General features: G+C 40.3%; 1 protein-coding gene across 9 annotated transcripts in view; it reads right to left on the bottom strand.

Annotated features, from left to right (window-relative positions):
- The window catches only part of ANK3 (ankyrin 3), a 207,839-nt gene that overhangs the window by 139,334 nt on the left and 43,642 nt on the right, over positions 1-24,863 (bottom strand). For all 9 annotated transcript variants that reach the window (XM_027898271.1, XM_027898274.1, XM_027898272.1 and 6 more), the window contains exons 2-5: positions 7,985-8,086; positions 7,421-7,519; positions 6,934-7,032; positions 2,803-2,901 (exon numbers count right to left, since the gene is read on the bottom strand). In XM_027898271.1, the coding sequence (XP_027754072.1) occupies positions 2,803-2,901; positions 6,934-7,032; positions 7,421-7,519; positions 7,985-8,086 (399 nt within the window). The remainder of the gene's footprint in view (positions 1-2,802; positions 2,902-6,933; positions 7,033-7,420; positions 7,520-7,984; positions 8,087-24,863) is intronic.

The raw sequence follows: 24,863 nt of genomic DNA, 5'->3' as shown, positions 1-24,863 counted from the left end.
AATGTGATAATTGAATACGAATACCCATTCTCCCAATATACCAATTGTTCTACTACAATTTCAATTTATGAAAATTTATATACATAGGATGGACAGCTCTCTCACAAGCAGAAATTATTTCCTTCAGATTAGCTAACAGCCAAATTGGTGGAGAATAAGAAACCTGGAAAACAGAAGGTTTTTGTTTAAGCAGATTCCTCAAACACATGAAAAGTACAGTCAGGGATTTTTATAATTTTATATTTATGGATTCTTAGGAAAGTAAAGAATGAAAGAGTTGTCATTTCGATTTTGCTCCTTCCCAAACATTTACTTGTCATTCCAATCCGGGGACACTTTCAGCTTTGCACAATATCCATAAATCACTCAAAAAAAAAAAAAAATCAAAGAGGCAAATTAACTGGGATATTTATTTATTACATTTATTTATTACATTTGTCTCTCAGTGACTATATCCAAAGCTTATATTATCAAACTTCATTACAGTTTAGTAAACTATGACTGCTGTCACAGTGAAACTGTCTAAGTATGAAATAGAAGTGCAGCAGTGACACAGAAGGATGTAGACCCTCACCCTTTATCAAAAATGCAGAGTTGAAGTGTTAACTTTTTAACTTTTAGAATGCAAAGTAATGTTTCCAACAAGGAATTTCCCTCTCGAGCTTACCAAACAAATAACACCTCAGTTTAGGAGGAGAAAACGGAGAGGTTCTGAAAAAGACCATTTTTTCAAAATCTGGGGGAGGAACAGGGCAGGGCAGGGGGAAATCACTGAAATTCCTTGAGTCTTAACAAGCTTTCCCTTAACGTTTTTCCCCTCATTTAAGCAACCGTTCACGCTGCCTCCATCTCCCCCTCCTCCAGCAGCAGGGCAGGGCTCTGGGCTGCAGTCAAACAACTGCACAGCCTCAGAGAGCGGGCAGAGGGGTGTGAGAAACACTGCACAGCTCTCTGAAGGTCAGAAATCCCCCGTGAGCATCCCCACAAGAGGCCTCTGGCAATGTAGCTACGCTGTACCTGCAGAAACCCCGGAGACCTTGGCTTCCTGCTTTACTTACACAGCTGACGGTGGTGGCAAATCGAGCCACTTCACACAGAAATGGGGTGTAGGTATCTATGATGTCTTTGCTAATCGGGCTTTCTCTTCTGCTCAAAATGCTGTTAACAGTAATATGTATTAAAAAAATAATCCTAGGAACTCATTTTCTCCTTTCCCTAAGGAAAAGGGAGTAGGTGAAAGGGTTGGAGCCCTTCATTTCAAGGCCAGAAGAGCTGCCACCCCCTATACCTGCGGTTTCCTAATTCTAAAGAGAGTTGCCCATCATTTCAGTGTGTGTAGGAATTCCTGTAACAAGGCCAAACAAAATGCCACCAGGAATATTAGCACTGACAAGAATGCATTTCCACCACGTGCTCCCCAAAGGTGCCAACTCACAAAAGCAATTCCAAGTGCCATGATCTAAGCACTATAATTAATGGCTGCAGTTTAAAACATAAGAAAGCCATCCCAGGAAAAAAACAAAACAAAACAAAAAAAAACCCAACAAAAATCAAAATGCAAACATTCATTTGACAAAAATAGAGCCAACTGTTTTCTTTATTTAGATTAAAACACCTTCATTAAAGAGTTTTATTTTTAAAGAACGTTTGGCTAAGTGGTAATGCTTTAATTACAAAAATTCTTGCACTTAAGATAAAGAGAAACCAGATTTATATGGAAACTTGGAACAAGAGAAAATAAAAAAGTACCCATAAGCAACTACCTCAAACAAGAAAGGCAATCAAGGCAACACTGTTTTGTAGTCTGGTATCTTCAAAGGAATTCTCCAGGGGTAAAATTAGATAGCACCTTATCATCAAGCTGAGTTGGAGAAAAGCTCAACTTAAACTGACATACACTGCTCAAGGGAAAAACAATACCAAAGAAAAAGATCCAAGTACCCATTCACATTTAAAAAAAAAATAAAAAAATCTATCTTCAGACAATTGTACAGCTATATACATAGCATATGGAACTCTGGGCGTTCTGTGTCTTCCTTCTTTCCAAGTTTTTATGAAGAAATAGAAATTAGCTTTCTGAAAACTTCAAATTTAAATTAATTTTCAGACATAAAATATTTCATTTTGATATATAATTGGTACATATATTTTCATTTCTCGACTTTCATATCTTTGAGCATTTCTAGAAAGTAGCTCTGATGTACACTTCTAGCTAAAACTCATTTTTAGCAATTTTGGAAACATAATTTTGATCCATTAGTGATGGTTTTTTTACAGTCTTGCCTTCAAAAAGAATAAGATTCCATACCATTCTATATCATTATACAGTGATACTATGAGGCATAGGGTGGCAATAAACTCATTTTGCATTTCAAGTAGCCCTGGGTTTTTCCCTGATGTCCCAGGCTGGCTCCGAAGCATAGGCAGACAGTTGTTCTTGCCTTATGGTTGCCACCCTTCTCATTACTCACTATTTTTAGTGAATGCACAGAGAACTTTTATATTATACACACAGCTTCCCTGTTTCAGCACTTAACCTGAAAGATTACCAGTTATGACTAAGAACACATCTATATTTAGAACCATTTCTAGTTAAAGTAATTTTTTTTTTCACTTTGGAAACGGTAAGAGAGAGCTTAAATTGCTGAAAAGCCCATAACTCTATTCATTAGCACACTTCACAGAGAGCTTTTTATTCGTCTTTTATTTTCTATTTAAAAGACTAGTTTGATATAAGCTGGCAGAAGTCACTGCTGAAGCACATTTTACTTTGTTCATAAAGCGTGAAATTCAAACTTTTACCTCTGTGGCAAGGCTTTGACTGGCACCGTTGTCAAGAAGAAACTTAACAACCTCCAGGTGGTTTTCTTGGGCTGCCATATACAGTGGAGTGAAGCCATTCTGAAATAGGAAAACAAGAGTGTAAACAACTCTGCCAACATTTCATACATACCACAGACCTGCCAAACTCAGGTAGATCGAGAGAAAAACAAATAAACTGTTTGTTCACACACCAGTTAATGGCTCAATCTCCCTTGACTTAACTGAAGATAGAAGAGGGGTAATATTATCGAAAGGGACACAGTGCAATCTTTCAGCCAGATACAATTCCAGAATAATTCCTTTTATATCTATTGTGAAGTTATATAAAAAAATCAGTCTGGGCACATGATTTGGTTGCAATGAGTTATGATTCCTGATAAATACAGCCACAGCACTGGAAATGCAAAACAGGGACAGGGAAATACAATACAAGTCTGTAGCGAAAGCAAGACCAATGGCTCTTCAGAGTAATTGCCAATTTTTCCTCCTTTCCATTAGCTCTGACTTCTCTTTCACTTGTGCCAGCTACTTATGCCTTCCATCTCCTCAAAGAGCTGCCTTCTGTGCACAGTCTGCTTGTGGTCACTGAGCTACTTCATATTTCAGGCACCAGGAGATCTGAGGATCATTGGTTCTCAGTAGTCTGAGACAGAGGTTTATCAGTGTTTCCGACCACATTAGAGCATCTCTCAAATTATGCTTAAGTGAGTGATTTCAATCAATGCAATACAAGTATTAGAGCCTGCAGAGCTTATAAGTGCCCTCCTCTTACAGCCAATGCTTTTGTCTTTGCCTTAACTGTAAGCAGGTCACAGCCTTTCAGAAATTGAAGTTTTGGGGACTAACATGAAGGCAATGCATTTGCCCCCTATTTTTATAAAAACTTCTGAAATCTCTGCTACAGTTACACAGGACACCGACTTTGATTCTGCAGAAAACCAATGGAGCCAGAGATGAGCTGAGAAGAGTTTGGCCATAGATTTGCATCAAAGAAGAAACATCCACATGCTAGGCTCTGGAGAGATGAAGGGAAACCACAGTCTAAGACCTATAGGAGTGAAACTGGGCTGATTTATAGCTGCAGTGAAAACAGCTGAGAGGCATCTGATTGCCAGAGCAGCGGGGCAGAGCTGAGGGCACACATCCAGCACAGAGCGCGCAGGAGAGCACAGGTGACCTGAGGCCAAGCACGCGGGAGCTCCTCTGGCAGCAGAGACAAACACGAGGTCAGAACAAAGGACAGTCGGGGAGGACATGGCATGAACTGGATGTTTGATCCAAGGGGAACTTCACCATCAGTGGGACGCCGAGCAGCTGTGAGGCCACATGTTTACAAGGCTCGCACAGGCCGCAGGGTCTGCAGCTGTCCCAGTATTTTGAGAATTGGGTCTCTATTCAGGAAAGCACGGCTACAAGCACATAGCAGGCACTGAAGTCCTACCAGAGCCAAAGCCTAAGGTTAGCAATGTGTTAATTGCACTCCCCAGAACTGAGGCCTAAAGCCTTAGTTTCCATACACTCAAAATTCTACTTAATTAAAAGCAAATAACCCAGAAAGCACTTGCTCTCTTGTACCTAATATATCACACTACAAGTTATTATAGTGAACAGCAGTCTGGCATTTGTCCCTATCATTTCGCGGCATACTCAATATCTATTTACTAACTCAGCTGGAAACAAGATTAATTTTTTTAGTTTCAAATATTTGCAGTCAGCAAGAAAGCAGGAAACACTACCTAATTATTAAGTTTCAGAAAATAATTAATAGGTAAAAATTCTCAGAACCAAGTATTACTATCATTTAGGGACAGAGCAAAACTTTTTCACCTCTGTTAAATTAGTGTAAGGTTTTCAACATCTTTCCCCGCCTCCATACTTTGCATTTTCTTCTCTCTTTATAAAGAGGCTGGAACTGCCAGAGCAGCACAAGCCTAAGGAAATAATTTTGTCTTCAATAATAATACATAGCCCTTAGAAGAGGTACAACATTCAGACTCAGTACAAATTTACAGTTTGGAGGTGTTCCTTTTACAGACAGGAATATTTGATTAAAGACAGCCCTACATCCCTAACATCTCTGTCAGCATGGAAGAGGAATTCCTTCAAGGAATGAGGAGACAAAGCCAAATTCACAGAAAACAGGTACTTTCCAAGAAAGAAAAACAAAACAAAACAAATCTTTGGGTAGTCTCTGTGGGTATGCCAGATTCAGCAGAACTTTATTCTAAGCTTTAAGAGGGCTCAAGAGATGCTCAACACCACAAACAAAGCTGGTCCAGGGGCTGTTTGGTCACAGGGAGCACCAGGGACCTCCTCAAAAGACTAATCCCAGCTGGGATATCTCACTGCCAGGTATTGGTGTGGAATAGAAAATAAATGTGTTGTATGTGTGTCCTGAGTAAAAACACCAGAGGCAACCATAATGGGGTGGGGGAGAAATAAATCTTTACTTCTTGTATGTTAGTAGAATAAGGGAACATGTGGCAAAACCTTAGGGTGTATGGACAATGCAGTTATATAAGATGTTTACAATCTCAGACTATTTTTAGTTTCAGGGCTGAATACACAAGTTCTCAAACACAAGCAGAAAGGATCCTGTCAACCCCATCTTAATTTCTTTAACCAGCAAACCTTAACAGCCATGGAAGATTTTACTTAAAAATACTTGTTGTTGTTATTCTCTTTAAATGTAAATTATATGGTGCCTGGAACCAAATATTGCTGTACTAGCTAGTATAAAGGAGTAAAAGAGGAGAACTGAGGCACCTATTTTCATGGTGAAAAAACTATGAAATACAGACCACAAATAACTAGGATTCTTGAAACAGATTCTATTAAGCATTTTGTTCATATCACTTGAGAGACCAATTAAAAACCCACTATGCTTCTTTAAAATCTAAATTTTTTAATTTCGCTTTTTAACAAATATTTCATGCCCACATCTTCATATTACAGAAAAATAACAATACTGAGCCACCTGAGAAGACTGTCTCCTAATCTGAACCCTCCTCTGACACTGCCTGCCTGCTAGCCAGTCCCTGAGCATGGAGAACAGGAATGGGGCAGCATACAGGAGCACCTCTGGCACAGCCACCTGACTTTCAGCAATCTGCAGTTTATGCACTTTTTGAGCCAGAGTTTTTCTGTTTGATTTTACTGCTTTGCTCTTAACACCAGCACTGTTTTATTTCAAATTCTCTATGACTGACCTAAACATTCGTTCAAAGGACTTGACCAAAGTTATAAGCTCTGCATATGCTTGCAGTATCTCGTTGTACAAAGAAAGGGGATGAGCTCAATTAAGCCTGAGACAGTCAATTATGTGAAACAGGATCCTTTATTTGAACACCTTCTCTCTCACTCTCCTGTTCTATCTGTATCTCCTCTGACTCTAACAAGTAGCAGCTCGTAGGACGCTCATAGGGCAGATCTCAGATTGAAGGGTATGTACTTTACTGTGCTGCCTATTAAATAACCACTTCCAGTACCCTGCAAACACCCCTGGATGTGCCTCCACTTCCTTCCTCTCCAGGGTTTTTGCAGCTTTGGGACAACTTAAAACAAAGACGTTATTTCTATGTTTTCTCCGTTGATAAACGAGGTGGGCAACTGAGAATTAACCCCAGGATTGTTGACACCCCATGTGGGAAAAGACCTGAACACAGCCTGGGATTTCACTGCCCCATCATGCCTATGGGGGAGGATATGTCCATGATGCCTCCTGGTACTCTCTGACCACCTGGCAAGGGGTAGAGAAGATGAAGGAGAGCTGGAAGCATTTGAAGTTTTAACTGACTGTTGAGTTACAAGACAGGAATGAACTCAGCACTACACTCACTAAAGGGACTGCTTCAGTAATAAAATGTCAGCTGTGTGTTCAGACTTTGTCCTTGCACCTGTTGTTGTTACCTGTGCGCGAGGAACAGCCAAAAAAAGAATGTTTTATGATACATCCATCTCAGTGACTCTATCAAACTCTATTTTCAAGAGCCAATATTAACACAATGAGATCTATCAAATGTACTTACCAATATTATAGTTTTAAAGGGGAGAACAATTTTAAAGTCAACAAAGCACTCGGTAGTACGAAACAGAGATATATTACTTCACCTGAGACTGTGCATTGACATTGGCTCGATTCGTAACCAAAACTTTGACGACTTCTGCTTGTCCAGCGAGGGATGCTATGTGCAATGCTGTGTTTCCTTTCTGAAATTAGAGACAGTGATATTTGAAAGAAGCACAAAACCTGAGCCTGAATGCATAGCAATACAATGGAGAACAGATTAAACAATTTAAAATATAGTATTCCTTGCAATAAAATACTCTTTACTGAATACCTCTAATGGGTGACTTTTTCCAGAAGACAGGGACAGAAACCATAAGAGGAATCTACAATTTGTCCAGTAGATATCCTCCCTAGTAATGTGTGGCATTTACTAACATCTAAAAAGTTTCTATTAAACAATTATTGAGACCACCCCACCAGTGGAAACCAGGCAATTACTGCTGCAGCAATGCTTGTAGTCATTTGGCAGACACTTTGTGCCCGTGCCATCAGTGTGAACAAGGGAACAACTAGATAGGCCTGACTGACCTTTGTTGCTGCATCCACACTGGCACCTCGCTGTATCAGTTCAGAGACAACTTCTACATGTCCTTCTTTGGAAGCGAGATGGAGAGCATTCAACCCATTCTGATTAAAAAAAAAAAAAGGAGAAGGGGAAAAAAGAAAAGCAATGAGAAAGATTGGCAAAGGATTTCCCATCAACCAAACATACCAGGAGACAAATTATTATTAACCCACAGAGATGACTGCTTCTAAAAGGTACTCTTAGGTAAACTTTACAAGAAATAGATTATAAGGAAAGAATAAGAATTAAGTCAAGATATATTAGCTCTGGGGTTTCAAGTTCTGTGTGTTGTCCCATGATCTGATGTAATGTAAATGGAATGAAAGATAACGTCAGAGCACAACATTCTCCAAGTGCAAGTGAAATGGTGTCTGGGTAAGGGGTACAGTGTTAATTGGACAAAATATGTAAACATGGTTCATCAAAAACATGTAAGTTATCTTTGACACAAAGTGCAACTATTAACAGAAACTAAAGAAACTGAGAAAGGTATTTATCCATCAAATTTGATCAAGATATTCTTCAACCTGATTTGAAATGTTGATGTCCACTCCATTTTTTAAGTAGTCGAGAGCCTTTTCCAAGTTGCCAGCTCGAGCAGCTCTCAGGTAACTTGCATTTGTGTCAGACTGCAAGAGAAAAAGGGAAAAGTCCCATTAGAAATTGCAGCACAGTATAAAAAACACATTCTCTTGGCAAAGGACTTACTAATCATGCAACATATTGTACATTTAACTAGACATGAAAGGATCCCAAACCACTTTATCAAAAGTGGGTCAAGCCCTGCTCTCCTTGCTTATGCACACTCCCCGTGGGGCGGGTGGGCTGCCTGCCTGGGCAGCGCAAGGCTCGACTTCCCACATTAACATGAATTATGCAGCACCGTCTAACACGCAAGGCCAGTCGCCAGGGACACAGCTGGTACCCTGCATGGAAGACAAACATGGTAAAGCTCAGGACTGGACTCGGTGGAAGTCACTCCGCTCTTTCCAAAAGTGCCACACCACATTTAAGATCCAAGCTGAACAGACCAGACCAGGACTGTGAGATCTAACCTGAGAGATTTTAAAAAAAATATTTCAAAACAGTCAACCACTGAAGGACTGGATTAACAGAATTAAAAAACCCCATGGTTCTACAAATGAACACAGCTTAAAATCTCATGTCTTATGACATTTTGGTGTTTTTTTGACATTTTCTCCATCCTCCTTCATTTTACAGCACATTTTTTTTTTATAAACTCTTTCCACATCCAATGAGGAAGCCAGAAATCCCTAGGTACAGTGCCATTATCTAAACTTCATTTTCCTTTTTTTTTCCAGGTCTTGCATTAAAGACAGCTATGCAAATTTGCTTTATGATGACTTCAGCTTGAATGTAAGAATGGCAGAAACGCTGGTTAAGTCATGAAAGAATCACTGAAAGCAAATCCCATCCCCAGAGGGTTTTAACAACAAGTTATGCAAATATCCATGGAGGATGGTTTAGATAATGCTGATCCTGCCTTGGAGCTGGGTTAGCTTTCAAGAGGGACGAATCCTATCATCTGTGATTTTATCTGTGCCACAGCTTTCCCTGGCATCTTGGGCAGACAACACATTTTTTGGTGACCTCTTCTTGATTGGTATAGTAGAAATTGTCTTTTTTTTTTTGCCCCTCTCAGTATCACTTCATCACAGACTTACATCATTGCAGCTTTAAGTGTTTTATGATTCTTTAAGGTTATAAGAGAGTGCAACAACTACCTTTAGAGAAAAAAATAAACGCAGTGAGTGCTAAGAGAAATAAAAAACACCATGGCACCAAAAGTGCAGTTACTTATCTGTTGCACAGATAATTTTATTTTTTTTTAATCCCAAATTTCTGTATTTGCTGTATTTTATCCTTTCCTGCCAATACAGCCACTGCAAACCAGATGTTTTGTTCAAGCATTGCTTCAAGCCCTTTGGAAACCACCTTCATGTGCAGGAGGAAGAATCTCTGGCACAATGACAGCAAATGGTGAGTAAAAACTCTGCTTTTTTCCTTATACCCATACAAGGTACAAGAGTATATTTCACCAGTACTTTCAACACAACGAGCTCTCTCTTCCAAGGAGAGAACCATTACTTATGAACTCCTCATTTTCTCGTGAGTTTTGCACACATGGTGTTCTGCTGTGCAATGGTAGGTCACTCAGCAGCTCACAACCTTCCCTGCTTTCATCATTCTTTTCCAAGCACACCACCCTGATCGTTACAAACCAACTTCTTGGCAACGTGCTTCCAACAAAACAGCCCCCAAATACTGATGTTTAATTAGGCTTCACCAAAAACGAGGTGCTGCTACAAACTCCACGGTCACAACCGCAAAGAGTACAGGGAGGAAAAGCTGCCTTGAGAGGTGCGGTAAAACACTTCCATTTGCAAGATCATCTGAACTGTGCGATGCAGATTATTACAGGAGACAGGTCATATTCTCAGTGCTTAGCAACAGCAGCCACCGGGGTAAAAACCAGGTCAGCATTTTATCAGCATTACTGAAGGTATGAGGGAGGACTCAATAGACCGGGAGCCTTTTTGTCAGAGGGCAATGGCATGTCTGTTTGGCACAGTCAGCAGGTGGATGAGAATTAACATCAGCTGTTTACAGCTGCTTCTGGGTGGGGAAGGGATGCACCAGAGCAGATTGCTATGGAAAATCATATCCTGACAGTCACATTAACACATGCCAGACAAGGAACACTGCTCATACTCAGAGTTGTGGAGGGGGAGAGGCAGGAGGACTACACAGCTGATATTCACATTGATAGCTAAATGCAGTTTCACTGTAGAGGGAGAGCAATGCCTGTGTCTTTTACAGGACTTGGGCATGACTTTTGGACTTAAGGATTCTTGGAGGACTTAAGGGCTCTTGGAAGCACTCACTAACAGAAGGAAGGACAAAGGTTAGGTTGCACTTCCAGCCTGAGGACATATAAAAATGTGCTAAGTGATGCACAAATCCATTCCTGAAATCCCTCAAGAAAACAGCATGCCCTCCTTTTCTAGTCACCCCTCAAAACTCATTCCTTGTGCTAAAACCGTCCAGACTCATCACTGACACCAGCAGCCAGGCTGCCATCCAAGCATCGCTCAGCCTGGACTCCCAGTGCTCGGACAACCACAGCTCCCAGCACAGGGGGCACTCTACAGGAAAAGCAGCACTGACATGTGCAGGCATGACACCAACAACTGGGAAGCACCCAGGGAAGCTGCCATTTGACATCACGCCGGGGATAACCCAAACTCTCCCACAGTGCAGCTGGTCTCAGCTGGCACGTCCAGTTTCCACCTTGCTGGGTTCTAGTTACTTGAACGTGATGTGAGCCAACGTGCGAAACTGCGTGAGCTGCCTTAGCAGCCAGGGTGTAACACATCCCTGTGCTCTGAGAAGAGGGGAAACCTTTTCTTCTGAGCTTGGCTGTAGCTCCCAAGCCCTCAGACTGGGTTAACTCACCCATTCTGGGCCACCACGCACAGGAACTTTGAGATTTGCACAGAGGGATAACAGACTGAGGGTGTACAATTGTGCAAAGAAGTTCTACAGGGCTTCTGGGATTCTCTCCATCCACTGCAGTCTCAGCCATAAGCAGAAACGAGCAGTAACGCCAGAGAGAAAAGAGAACCAACATCACTGGAAACCAAAAGCAATTTCAGCCTCTCTAAAAGTAGCATTGCCAGCTTCCACTTTCCCTGTAACTGAGGCATTACTTCAGACCTGTTCAGACAGAGACTAGACTTTCAAGCTTTTTCTACCTTGCAAAATGCCTTGAAGAGCCTTATTTTTAAGAAATCCCACCTCCAAAATCCAGGAGAACTGATGAATGCTATCCAACTTCCATAAAAGCTAAGCACAGGGGTCAGTAAAAATTGATCAAAAACATCTACCCAAAACTTGCACATTTTTGAACCTAAAATTTCTCACCTTACATTTTATATTGTAAGCCTAGGGTTTGTGGGTTTTGTTTTGTTTTGTTTTGTTTTTGTTGTTGTTTTTGTTTGTTTGTTTTTTAAAGTATCTCAATAGAGTAGAAAAATGTTATTTCCAATTCAAACTGCTTTGTTTAAAAAGGAGCTTCTTGGAGTCCTTGCTAGAGCTTGTAATTGCTTCTGTATGACATACACAGAAGCCTAGGTTCAAATCACTGAAGGATTTTTAAAGATCAAACAAGCATAACAATAATGTTAATAATTACTTATCTGGATTGCCATCATTCCTGGAAGCCCATGCCAAAGACTGATAAAGGGCCTGTGGCATGAAATGCATTAAAACCACAGTAGGGGGAAAATATATTTTAGGTTTCTGGCCATCACTATGGACACCCACGCACTCCCCTCTGTGGGTAACTATTCTCCATATACCCACTCCCACCTTCCACACTTGCTGGTGTCAAAAAATAAGAACCCCATACAGACAGCACAGGCAGTATGTTTACAGGACATTCCCTTCAAAGACCTAATGAAACTTTTCTCCAGTATTAATTACTTAAACCTCAGTAGTCCTGAGAGGCATTCCATATGCTTGCAGCCTATGCAGATCCCTTTCTTTTGTTTTTGTAATCAATCCTAACACGAAATGAAGATGAAAATTGGCTTTTGATTCTCCACTGGCTTGACAAATATCAAGAGAACAACAGGCATGGGACACACATCAAAGCACCCTGAATCTTAGATGCTCTTGCAGTCAGTCCCAAGGATTGAAGGCCTTTCTGTGCATTTGCACTGGATCCCTGTTGTCAGGCTGTGTCCCCAAAGCCATTCCCTGCTCCTTCTTGGACTCCCTGGGGATGCTACTTTTTCAAACTATACCCAGATTAAAATTAAAAATCAAGATTCTTACAAATGTTTTAATAGTTGGAGAGACAAACTTCAGATCCTGTGCACAGAATTTAGTTCTGGAAGGGCTTTTCAGAGAATATTTAATAAACAGTGGATTTATGGGAGTACCAGTACTGATGCATGCATAATATCAAGCTTTTCCTTCACAGATGGTATGATTTCTCCCCTCTCTCTTCATACTTTCTTGGAAGAAAAAGGGGCTATTTCTAGTTTAAAGAAATGTGCAAATGCAGATGATTGGCTAATGAATGCAGTTTTTATGCAATGTGTATTTCTTTTAGATTTGCGTGTTTCCCTTTAATGTGGGATGCTATAAAAAAATCCCTTCTCTAATGTACAGCAGGCTGGTGAGCTTGCAGACTGCAGGCTGCCTGCAGCCCACAACAGGTTTTCCAGTCTGGAGCTCATTTTCAACAACCTTCATCGCAGAGACACGTCAGGAAAGGGCTGGGGCTGAATAAGCTGTGCTGGCAGCAGCAGTTTCCCAAGCCTTCCCTACCTTATGGTTCTCTAGTCCTGCCACAAGGAGGACAGCAGAGTCCAGGATGCACAGAGGGAAGACCTGGGAACTGTTGCCCCATTTTGAGGAAAAGGTACGTGAGTTAAAAATGTTTCTGTTACAGCAAAGACCAACTCCTAAGTCACTTGGATATTACCTTAAGCCTCCAGGAAATGCTGATGCTGACTCACCCTAGCAAATACATATTCTCACCTTTCCTCAAAGTGCTCCCAGAGAAGTAAGAGACTATTTAGCGAGAGCAAAGACAAAAACTATTAGGAAATTTGCACCGACTCAATCCAGAGTTTGACCTGATTTTTCCATGGGACTAGAGAGGGTCCCCTAAGCAAACAGAAAATGTGTATTATTTCGTGAACCCTCAAAACTGCAAAGCCATTATTTTTAACATGCACAGGTCCCCTCCCTTACTGGTGGTATTTTTATTATGCTCATCTCTCTCTCCTTTGTGTTCTGCTTACAGTGGCCTCTTTTTCAGATTAAAAATCCAGTCTTTTTTTCACATTGGGAGCAGGGTTTTGTTTTTCACTCCATCTTTAACAGTAGCTGTTGTGAAGGGAAACCCCCAGCAGGTTCCCATTGTGCCAGAGCAGGATGCATTCTGGCTTGAGTCCCAACAAAAAGATGCTAACCATGCCTAACATTTGTTGTGGGGGGAGGCAATGACCTCATTTTAAGAGATGAACTTATGTTACTTCCATTTGGAAATGTGCTCAACAACACTAGTCTTGCAGCATCATGAGGTGACCTGAGGAAAGGTACGAAAACATTTTTGCTTATTTTGATAAGTGTGGGCTTACTGCAACCAATGGCAATTTTTTTTGCAGAATGGCTTAACTCTGATGAGCACAAAGCTTGACACTGGAAATAGGAGGCCCTTGGCACTTCTTGGACTTCGTTACTGTATTATGAATTTTCTCCAGGTAAATATGTTACCCTCACTTGGGTAAGGGATGAAATTTTAATTCAAATAAACTACAGTGGCCAGTTAACAGTAGTGTCTGAGCCACGTGAGGTAAACCAGCCATATCATTCTCGTGGGGAGACTCTTCATCTATCCTCCAAGCAGCTCTAATCCCTTACATCTCCCTGCTACTTTATAACTAAATCAGTAATAAAAATTTTCAACTGTGTCTTCCTTATTAAAAAGGGGGCTGGTTGCACTGGGTGAGATGATGTTCTTTGTGTAAACAAGTCCTCGTGCTTTACATACCATACTACCATACTTGTTTTCTTCCGATAAGAATGTGACAGCCAACTGCTATCTGCATTTCTGCTGTTAATTATCCTTCAGAGAGATGTTTTTGAGATCACAGCCCTGAACACAACCGCAGGGCAACAGGAAAAGCTCCATTCCTTGTGCCTGACAATTCAGAGAACACAGATCTTGGTTAGGGAAGGCCAGCTATTTTGAATATGATTGCAGAAAGGGAAATAATTTAATTATTGGTCAAACCCCAAACAAATCTCTCTAATCATTTGTCCTATCACACAATTTAATCATCAAATTTCTTTGATCATATTATTGTATCGTGCATGATAAAGTATCCAAAAGTATTATTCTATTTGGAATGCCCCCATAAAGGGCCCTATTCCAACTATCTAAGTATGATAAGTTTTCCACAAGTTAATAATTACATTGCTTTTAGGCTGTGTGAAATACCTTTCTTGGTCATACCAGTGGAGATTAAAACGTCTCTAATTTTGCAAAATTTGTATGTGAATCTATAACCAACTGCTTGTCAACAAGTGAGGCTCTACCCCCTACAGTAGTCAGTCTTACCACGCTTGTAGAGAAAACATTTCCTCAAAATCACACACTTAAGCAGTTCAAAACACAAGTGGAAAACGCATTTTAGATGCAGCTTCTTCCTTCTAGTAATCCTTGACCAAACCAGGAAAACATTCAAGCAAACAAATAAGACTTTTTCCTTGCTAGACCAAAAGACAAAGTCAGTCTCTGCCATGGCAGTTTAGTGTACACCATTTTCAAGCTCACCTACAACACTGTTCCTCTTGGAGTCTGTCTTGGAAAAATGCTGAATCTGTGCCCTGTTACCACTGAAAACGAACCACTTGTTGTGGAAGATGGTTCAAAGTGACAAGAGCCTGAGATGTTAAGGCTGGTACATACGAGAACATTCCCAGCTCCCAGTGCAATAGGTGTTTATCACTGCCCTTAACAATATCAAGAAGTCTAGAGTGAGTTGTTTGCTTGCAGTGACAAACATCTCCTGTGAAGCTGTGATGCAGCATTCTCACTGTGTAAGTTGCTCAGACTGCACATGCAGCCTTCTTCAGTCAATCCTGGGACTTATGACACAACTAATCCAGCCTGAGTGTCTTTAAATGCCTGAATGACTGCTTCCTACGAAAGCTCAAGCACAAGATACAAATGAAAAATAGCTGTTATTCCTTCGATTTTCTACAAAGAGCAAAGGGGGCTGTGATTGCCAAGGCACAAAAGGCACATACAGAATTATATGGTAAATTCTTGCCTAACATCCACACACAACATCTGTAATATGCTCAACGTAATCCAGGCTGAAAATGCCCCCAAAGATGTCATCTTTATATTATTACTTGTTGCCACACAGATTCAACAAATGCAGAACAGTTTAACTGCAATTCTATACAGAATTATCATCTGACAACCCAACCAAAACCACCTGAACTGAAATCAAACCTGTCCCACGGGGACAATGTTCACACAGGAGGTGAGAGGGTCTACACTACTTCCATACTCTTTGTCAGTTTGCACAGATGAGGTTTTGAGATTTTGAAACACGAGTTTGATGTGTCAGCTTCACCTGAAGAATTTATGAAAACAATTACTAGTATGGATGTATTAATTAGTAACACCAAAAGCAAGATTGAGGACTACAAAGATCAACGCACAATACACACAATCTTTCTAAATACGCAAGACCAAGAAATCACAAGAATGATTTTAATGAGAAAACAAGAGTTCTTTAAATGACTTCTCAGCTATCAGACTGTACTGGTTGAAAAGACAAACGACAAGGTAAACTGGGACATATTTTGTTCAGGACCCTAAAACTAGAAAAATCCAAGTTTTCACCAGTGAATCACTGGACTCCATTAGAAGTGACAACCAAGGAAAGAACCAGGCCCTCTGTGACCAACTCACATGTATAAGCAATGGAAAGGACCCAATGCGCTTGGAGGCAAAAGATTTAAGCATCTAAAATTCAAGATTCATTCTCCAGGCTGAAAGTCTCGACTTCTAGAAGTTTATCTCAAACTCTGGGAAGAAACTCCTGAACTTTAATGACTCATCCCTCACTCTCTAAAGTTTCCCTATCATACACTTGCAAGTGAAAAATAAATCACTGGCTTTCATAACTGCTACCACAGTCACAAAGAGCTAGAGAAGGGCTGGATGTGCTTCGAGGGTTTCTTCTTATGTTTACATTCACCTGAAGATAATAACTCTCTTATATGTCAAGCCAAGATGAGATGCCCTTGATCTCCTCCCTGCTATTTTTCCCTCAGAAACTGACTACCCCATGAGCAAGGAGATAATTTCAGCACATCTCAGGCCCAAGTTTAAAGCCATTTCCATGCTAAAGTCACATTCTTCAGATCACTGCATGAATAACATCAGTCGGTCCACCTCCTCTTCTCTGTCTGCATCTCATTTTACAATCAGGACCCAAAAAAGGAGACGAAAAAAACTCAGCAACTCCTGTCAAAACATTTTTTAAAGTGTTTCTATCTGTTTATAACTTCAGACGGGGAAAAAATAATATAAACCTAAATGAGATAATATTGCTGATTTTAGGGAGACAGATTTTATTCACTCAAAATGAGGTCAATACATAAATATTATGTAAATATACTCCAATCAGATGTGGTGAAGTTAGTGGTAATAACATGGAGAAAATTCATGTTGGTGTAAATGCAACAATACAAATGTTCCCCAAAAATATTGTAGTAAACAAGCTAGGGAAACTACAAACAAGCTACAGAACCTATTAAGAGCCTTCAGTACCATGAATTCCTAAGTTTCCACTTCATCTTGCTTTTAAATGCATCTCTTATTCAAAACCAAAATAATTCTGCAATTACAGTCTGAAATTACAACTATCATTAAATTGAAAGGTTTGTCAAGCCATTTCTGAGGTGGCATACACATACATAGAAACACACCAACTTACACTACAAGTACTGCAAATCCCACACATACTTATGGTTTATATTTTTGTAGGCTTAAAAAACATTTGAATGGCTAGTTTTAAAGCTATCTACTGGAGCTTAAATTTTTTTTTTTTTATTTTTAGCCTATAGTTCAGGATTCTTACAGGAATTACAAAGCTCTATCAGTTTATAAGTGTCAATGCATCGGTTTCCTTAGCAGGGATTATGACTTTTATCAGAAGCAAAGAACCTCTTCCAATTACACACTCGAACACCTCGTAGAAGAGAGTCTCTGGTTGGAAAACTCCACACAGCTCACAGGACACACAGAGAATCTGAAGGGTCAGTGGAAATTATCTAGTAAGATTTTGGGTGCTAAGAGGACTCATGGGGCAAGATTTGCAGCACAGTCATAAACTTGGTAACAGTCAGTCCTGTAGGACCAGTTAGAGGCATCACATGAGCTTTGTCACAACATTTTACCTTAGAAGAGCTTGTTACATTTACAGAACCAGCTGTCCTGACACCTCATTTCAGATCTGCTGTGAAATAACTATACCCTGGTAAGATGACAAAGAATCGATGGAACCAATAAACCAAAGGATTCAAACATCACCCTAGAGCCAAAGACTGATTGAGGAAGTTTTGGTTGTTCAGGAGAAGAAAAACCTAGCTAGCACTTCCCAAACTCACAAGGGGAATTTCACACCGGAGAGTTAACAGTTCTCAAACGCCAGAGCTGAGCAACCTGCCAGGAAACAATTTTGGCCTGGAGATTCAAGAGACCTACTGGAGAACACCATCAGAGAATACTCTGGGCTGTGTTGGCTTAGCCATGCCCTCCTACAGGAGCTGAAATTCCCTGCTGACCATAAGCTGCCATAGCTTGTTTTCCACTCAATTCTGCTGTCGAGGATATGACCCAGTAACTGTGGATCCATTTTGCAATCCATCACGCTACAGTAAAGCACAAAGGCAGTGCAGAGCACACCAGAGCAGGTGTTACACACACTGCTGCTTGCTACTGCTGGAAACTCTGAGAACTTGCCATCTTTCTCCCAGACGCGATGCCGTATGACATCAACACCAGCGCTGCGTGGCCTGCACGGAGCGGCGGGGCTGGGCAGGGAAGAGCCGCCAGGCTCCATGGCTCCCAGCACTCCCTTTGTCCTCCCCTCCCACAATTAAACACTGACATTCACTGCTGTGGATTTGTGCAACAGCATGGAAAGTTCTGTGATAGCATTTGTTGGGGCTGTGTGGATGAAATGTATTCTAGTGGCGTACGCAGCACATGTAAATTAGTTTACAAGTTTATTCCTCACTCCGCATGTTCCAGGTTTGAGGATTAGCTCAGATTCCAATGGGAAAGTTGTTGTTTCCAGACCAAGCACCAAAATCTGTGAGCAAAAGTTACAAATCAGAGCCCTGCAACTGTTATCCAGAGTTTTAAACTAGAGTTTACTTTTTAAAGTCCCGTCCTAACTCTAAAGACAAAATTCTGTTCTGAAGCAAAAGGAGGAGTCTAAAGCACTGCTGGGGCAAGGGCAGGACCAGGATTTTAGATGCAAACAGGTTGAAAACAGTCACAGTGAGAACAATCTCTGCAGGAGGTCTTTGTGATGAACAGAGGGAGAAAGAAAAAACAACAGAGCTCAGTTTTATTCCTAGAGTGAAAGTTACCAAATACACAGAAAAATCACTGCAGATTAGATGCCATTTTCACACAGTGACTTTTCAGTGACAGAAATGAACTAGTATTTTTGTCTTTCAAAGCCACTGTGCACTAGAGAGTCAGAATTCTGCAGAACCACACTGATGAACTGAATATCCAGGGAGAGGCTTCTATTTTTTTTGAGAAAAACACAAACAGCAGGAACATTTTAATATTTTACCTCACCTTAACCAGACTTGAGAGGTTATTTTAATCTGAAAATTACCACTTCTTCTTAGCCTCAGAATGAAGTAAGTTTGAAAAACACCTAATTGTTTAATTAAAGAATATAATGACATAATACTAATGAATTAACAATTTCCAAACTGGGATAAGACTTTACCTTTACTATTTTAATAGACATGGATCTAGAACTAGTTTTTAGTTTTACCTTTAAAGTGCAGATCAGTTTATTACAGGCTTACAGAAATAAGCTATGACCAACAATGCTTCCTACCAGCCCTATACAGTTAATCTCCCCTAGCATTTCATGATAGAATGAGCCATTACTATACAGTGCTAATTAAAGTATCATTTCTGAAGAGCAAATCTACAGGATAAACATGCAGTGAAGTAGAGCTTCTCTCTTCAACCTCAAATAAGCAAGACAACCATGGAAGATTTAAGTACGTATGGAATGAAAACCGAGTTTATCACAAATATCTGCAAGGAAAACCTTATTGAACAAATATACACTGTGCCCCTTCTCCATCACCAAACTCCATCTCAAACAGCTGCTACACCTTCAATAAACAATGTTTATACCAACAGAAAGAGAAGCTTCTATACAACTTGTACCAAAACCCTGTAAAGCAAGAGTAAATACCATTCTGCTGCAGCACAGAGGGGCAGAGCATTCTGCAGACCAGCACATTGCCAGCGCCACGGCTCCAGGGCAGCAAGATTTTCAGCTTGCTCTACTCTCCAAACTGTTGCACACAGAAACTAGAGGGACTGTGTCAGGTTCTGTACTGCTGAGGCTCATATAAAGCATCAGCAAAGATGTTTATCACCAGGAAGATTGATACTACTTTGCTAAAAAAACAGGGAGGGAGTAAATTATATTCTCAGGACTGAACAGCAGAGACGAAATCAAGTACCATAAAACACCTGAATAAAAAAAAAAACCTTCTCTTACAAAAAATTACTTCACAAAAAGAATCCCCTCGACAAAAATTTTCATAATTCCACCAGTAGTGTCAAAACTAAGTTCATGAACAAGAATAGCATCACCAGAAAACAACCAGAGTTTCAAAGATGCTTTTTAACAGGGAACAACAGCCCAGTTCTGCACTGCCAACAAGTAAACAACAACATACACATTTAAGAGAACTTGCTGCAGTATTTTTTCAGAGCACAAAGCTATTGCTGACATGGATATTAGCTGGTAAACTACCATGTGCTAGCATCAGTAATATCTATCATAAAAAAAATATTATAAAAAAATACTGCCATTAACTGATGTTTCACAAAGCTTGGCACTCATCAGTACTAATGACACGATATCACACCTTCCTGGGAACCCAGTATTTTAATTCTGCAGTAGAGCAGCCTAGAGAACAACTGGTTTAGTTCTGTGGGTTCTAAGTGATGTGAATAACTCAAGCAACTGAAGAGCCACTGAGCCTAGTTCACAGAGGGCAGGGATGTCATTTCACAGCAACTTACTCGCTTGAGGAACTGTTAAATCACAAAGGGAGCACCTTGAAGGTCACTGGGACTATCTCTGGGAGTAAGAGTGATACGAGTGCCTCTTTACAGGTCACTATTAGCATTACAGCTAGTGTAAACTCCTTCTGGAGTTTAATTGACCTGTGGATTGTTAGTAGAAGAGGTGGGTTATTTGAAAAATAGACCTTAAAAACAGATTTTAAACTTTCTCCTAAATATGCAAGATTTGCTAAAACACTTCATTGAATGAAATCGTTACACATATCTATGTTACTTGAGGCCCTGAGCACAGAACAAAACATTAGAAGATGTTTCTGCATCTTTAATCACATCTTCTACAGTGTCCTGAACAGAATGCAGCCATTGGCAAAGACAGAAAGAACAAATAATTCCAATATTCCATTGACTGCTGCCTCAGCCTATACCGTAACCCAACCATCAGAAAACAAAATACACCAAACAAGCCAAAACGTACCTCTTCCTACATCCAGCTCTGTCCCATACAATCAAAGACTTAAAACACTAATACAAGAAACTCGATATGCAGATTTCACTCTTATTTCAGAATCCACAAATGCTTACTTGTTCTGGAAAGCATTCTCCCTCTTCCACTGCCATTTTCTGTGGCCAGATATGAAACCTGATGACTCAATTAGTTAACACTTTGGACACTGCACCATTGCTAAAAATAGCGGCCTCAGGAAGTGCTTTTCTTTTTTTTTCTTTTTTTCTTTTTTTTTTCTGTTTTTCCTTTTTTTTTTTTTTTTTTTTTTTTAGGAACTAAGCACAGGCACTTGTTAGACTTCCCTTGGCTATTTAAATGGCAAAGGACAAGTGATTAGAAGACTATTAAGTTAGTAACAGAGTGTGTCCCAGGATTCCTGGCTCACTTACCATATTTGCTGCCTCCAATCATTCCCCGTGTATGTAATCATGATCTGTGGAATACCCAAAATAGCTGCAGCATCAGCTGATCAGAAAACCACTGCTGCTTGGAATCACTCATGAAACAAGCTTTTGTCATTCTGCTTATCAGCTCTTTCTAATGCAGACTACTTTGAACTATTTCTAAAGGCAACAATAACATCATTTTACACTCCGTGTGTTTTGAATACCACATATGCCTGCCTCCCACTCCATGGTAATTTTATATTTATTCAGATTTTCTGATGACTAATTATGATAGGTTTGTGTCGCAGGTTCTAGAGGCTATTTTCCTGAACTAAAAGGCTGTTCTCTATGTACTTCAAGTTCCTAAACTAGAGAGATGAAAAGCAGTACCAAGAGCAAAATAATTTTGTTTCAGAGGGGAGCACACAGATTTCAGCAAGCTCCAGGATTTCAGTAAAGCCGACCTCTTCCTTTTCAGTGGAAGCTACTGCCAGCAACAGGAATTTTCTTCATGCTTCCCTACAGTTACTTACATTAGGCATGTCTTTAAGGAATGTCCACCTTCTGAGAAAGGGAATATTGAAATCTCCTCAATGCACCGCAAGTCCCTGCAGAGCACGCACTGCACTTGCCTGTTACCCACCTCCCCTCCCACCTGTGAGCTGTGCACAGCTATTCCCGGGTACGGAGGAACAGCAAAAGGTAAGATAAGGCAAAAATTAATCATGGCCCACCCAATACTTCTGTCAGACAAGATATGCCTAACATCTTATTTGCTGATGAAAGAAAATAATCTATATGCAAAATACTGCAGGGATAACCTGAAATTTTTTGGAATCATTTCTCCCTGATTGCATCGACTAGAGCCCAGCCACCAGGCAGCAGCTCTGAGCTCTCAGGTTTGTAACACAGAACTTGCTCCTAATTATCTATGCAAAATCTTGCAGAAGGTGCAAAATTTGATGCCCTGGTGTATTACTACATAAACAATGCAGGTCACACACTCAGGTGGATCTGGCTTGAAAATACTTCAATAATGTCACTGTGTGCTCTATTAACAGCTACTCTCTGCTTCCACACGTTTTTGCTTATGGCATTTATAGTATCCATGACTAAGACCCACTTCTGCCACTGACTAAATACAGAGAAGCCAACAGCTGTTTGCAGGGTGGAGGAGCCTCCTACCTTGATTTAAATACAGGAGGATGACCAAGTCAGTTCAAATGAATTTACCTCCCTGACATATCTGCACAGAGCTCCCCTGTAGCAGAGATTTCAGTCACTGCACCACAGCTGCCTCGGCAATGCTCTTATTGCAAGCTGCCACAACAAAACAAAGCATCCTGAATTGCTAAAATGGAATTGTGATTTAGCTCTACAATTTGTTTTGAGGACTGAGATCTATAATTTCAAAACAATAAATGCATCCCAGTTCTAGAAACCCAAGATAAGAGGGTTACTATCCAGTGACTGAATTTTTGTTTCTAACTGAAGAGGATTTGGCTCTGAATAAAAACCAAGCACCTAAATACCTTTCTTCTGCCTTTGAAAAGGTGCTTCAGAACAAGGAGAAAGGAAATATGATGATTTCCCTAATGGGATACAAGGGAATCACATTAAATTTAAAACTTGCCAAATGGAGTTTTTTTGTAGATAAAAGGATTAATTTGGGCAGTTTTACAGAAAATCACAGCAGTCTATGCAGAAGACCAAGCCCTCTGTGGGGTAGGTCTGGACTGCAGCCTCCTGTTGGGAGATGGTGACTGGTGACACAGCTCAGGCAATCCAACAGCTCTCCTAAAGCTGAGGTACTGCTTGTTTGGAAAGGAGAAACAACTTGTTTAGGATTCCTCCCAGTCTCTGCTGTTTTTCTTGTGGGCTGTGCCCCTTGTCCCTTAGGCAGCCCAGGTCCCATGGACAGTGCCAGCATGGCCTGGGTGACAGCCTGCTCCCTCCAGGAGCTCCTCTGAGACCACTCTCCCTTCCCTCCCTCTGCTCATTTATTCTGCAAGAGCTACTTGGCTTTTCCAGTTGCTGGTTCTTGGCTTTTTGAGTTCACATTAGTATGATGAAACCAGCGGATGATTGACCCAGACCATTGCCTATTAACCTCTGCAAAACTGTCCTGGCTCAGGCTGTGACGTTCCCACAAGAGAAGTTGTCCAATTCTCTCTCCATTAATTTTAAAAGAGCAACGATCAGAATTACAAAAGAAAAGCACAAAGAAAAATTAAAACCTGCCAGCACCAAAAAGTCATCTCAGCACATTCACATCCATCAATTCAGCTCTGATTACTGACCATCATAAATCAGAGTGACACTGTATTTTTTTTTTTTTTTAACCTTGTGGATCAGTTTTACAGCATTCAGGATGATTTCTCACATGCATGCTATTAACAAAGGGTAATAACAGAAAGGTTCAATACTAATGGCAAAATCAATGTGTTATAGGCTTTGGGTAAAATTTCCAGGATCCTTTTGTAACTCTGCTTCCTGAATTACATGAACTGCAAATTCCTATAGTAATTCTTAGCTTGGGAAAAAGAAAGGGCCTTGAATACAATCATGTAATGAGTAGATATGCAAGGAAAAAATATCTCAACAATCAATCTCCTCCCCTCTTTGAATAAGAAAAAAAGCAACAAAACCCCTTTACAATCTCATTAAAATGGCAGATTTGGTACAGATGGAGGATTCTTTTAAACAGAATAGTGGAAACGTCCTTTTACATTATCACTACTCTGCTCCCCAACCAGATGGAGTGCTTATGATTACTGGCTTGGAAGTGACTTGCAAACAAAGCAACACATGGCAGAATTCAGTAGAAAGAAAAACATGGTTTGACATGAAATACAAAACAATATAAATATCTCTCCAAGAACAGGAAAGACAAGCTGGAATAGTTTAAACCATAATCTAGAGCTACTGGTCCAGATTTTGCAAGAAAAAAATTCCAACCCCCCCCCCCCCCAAACTGCAGGGAATGACATTTCAGACAGTTCAGAGAGAGGAAGAGTCAGCTGAAGCCCACCAGAGCAGGGGATTTGTATGTCTGTGGTATTTCAGACAACCTTTTCAGAGAGCAAATGGTTGACAAATAGCATCAGCACAGACATGTGCTCGTACAACTTACAACTACAAAGGGCTCCTAGTTGTAGATACTTTTTATATCAGAGAAGCCAGTGGTATCTGAGATATTTAATATAATGTTCTAAAATTAGTTTCTAGTCATTAAAATAATGGCTAACATGTGCCCCAGCTGAGACTTTAAAATAGGAGATCAAGTGCATGGCTCTGTGGATGGCTACCAGGCTCTTACAAAGTGACACCAAGATAAAATTGTTTATATTTACATTACTTACATTTACACTGTTGGCTTACATTTACATTACATTTAGTCATTTATACTTTAACAGTTAAAACTGTGGGCACTGAAAATGTACAGCCACAGGAAAAATACTTGAGTTATAAAAAGCAAAAAGGATCAGTGTGAATTGTGTGACTTTAAAAAAAATCTGCCTGTTCAGCCACAAAATATTGTTTGCTACACTGCCATTAAAATTATGCCAGCTCAGATCATCTAAAATATCCAC

This window comes from Empidonax traillii, unplaced genomic scaffold (genome assembly GCF_003031625.1).
Source record: "Empidonax traillii isolate 1590-97213 ecotype Southwest subspecies unplaced genomic scaffold, ASM303162v1 scaffold588:size748185, whole genome shotgun sequence".
NCBI classification, from domain to species: domain Eukaryota; kingdom Metazoa; phylum Chordata; class Aves; order Passeriformes; family Tyrannidae; genus Empidonax; species Empidonax traillii.
This window is presented reverse-complemented; position numbering and strand designations above follow the sequence as displayed.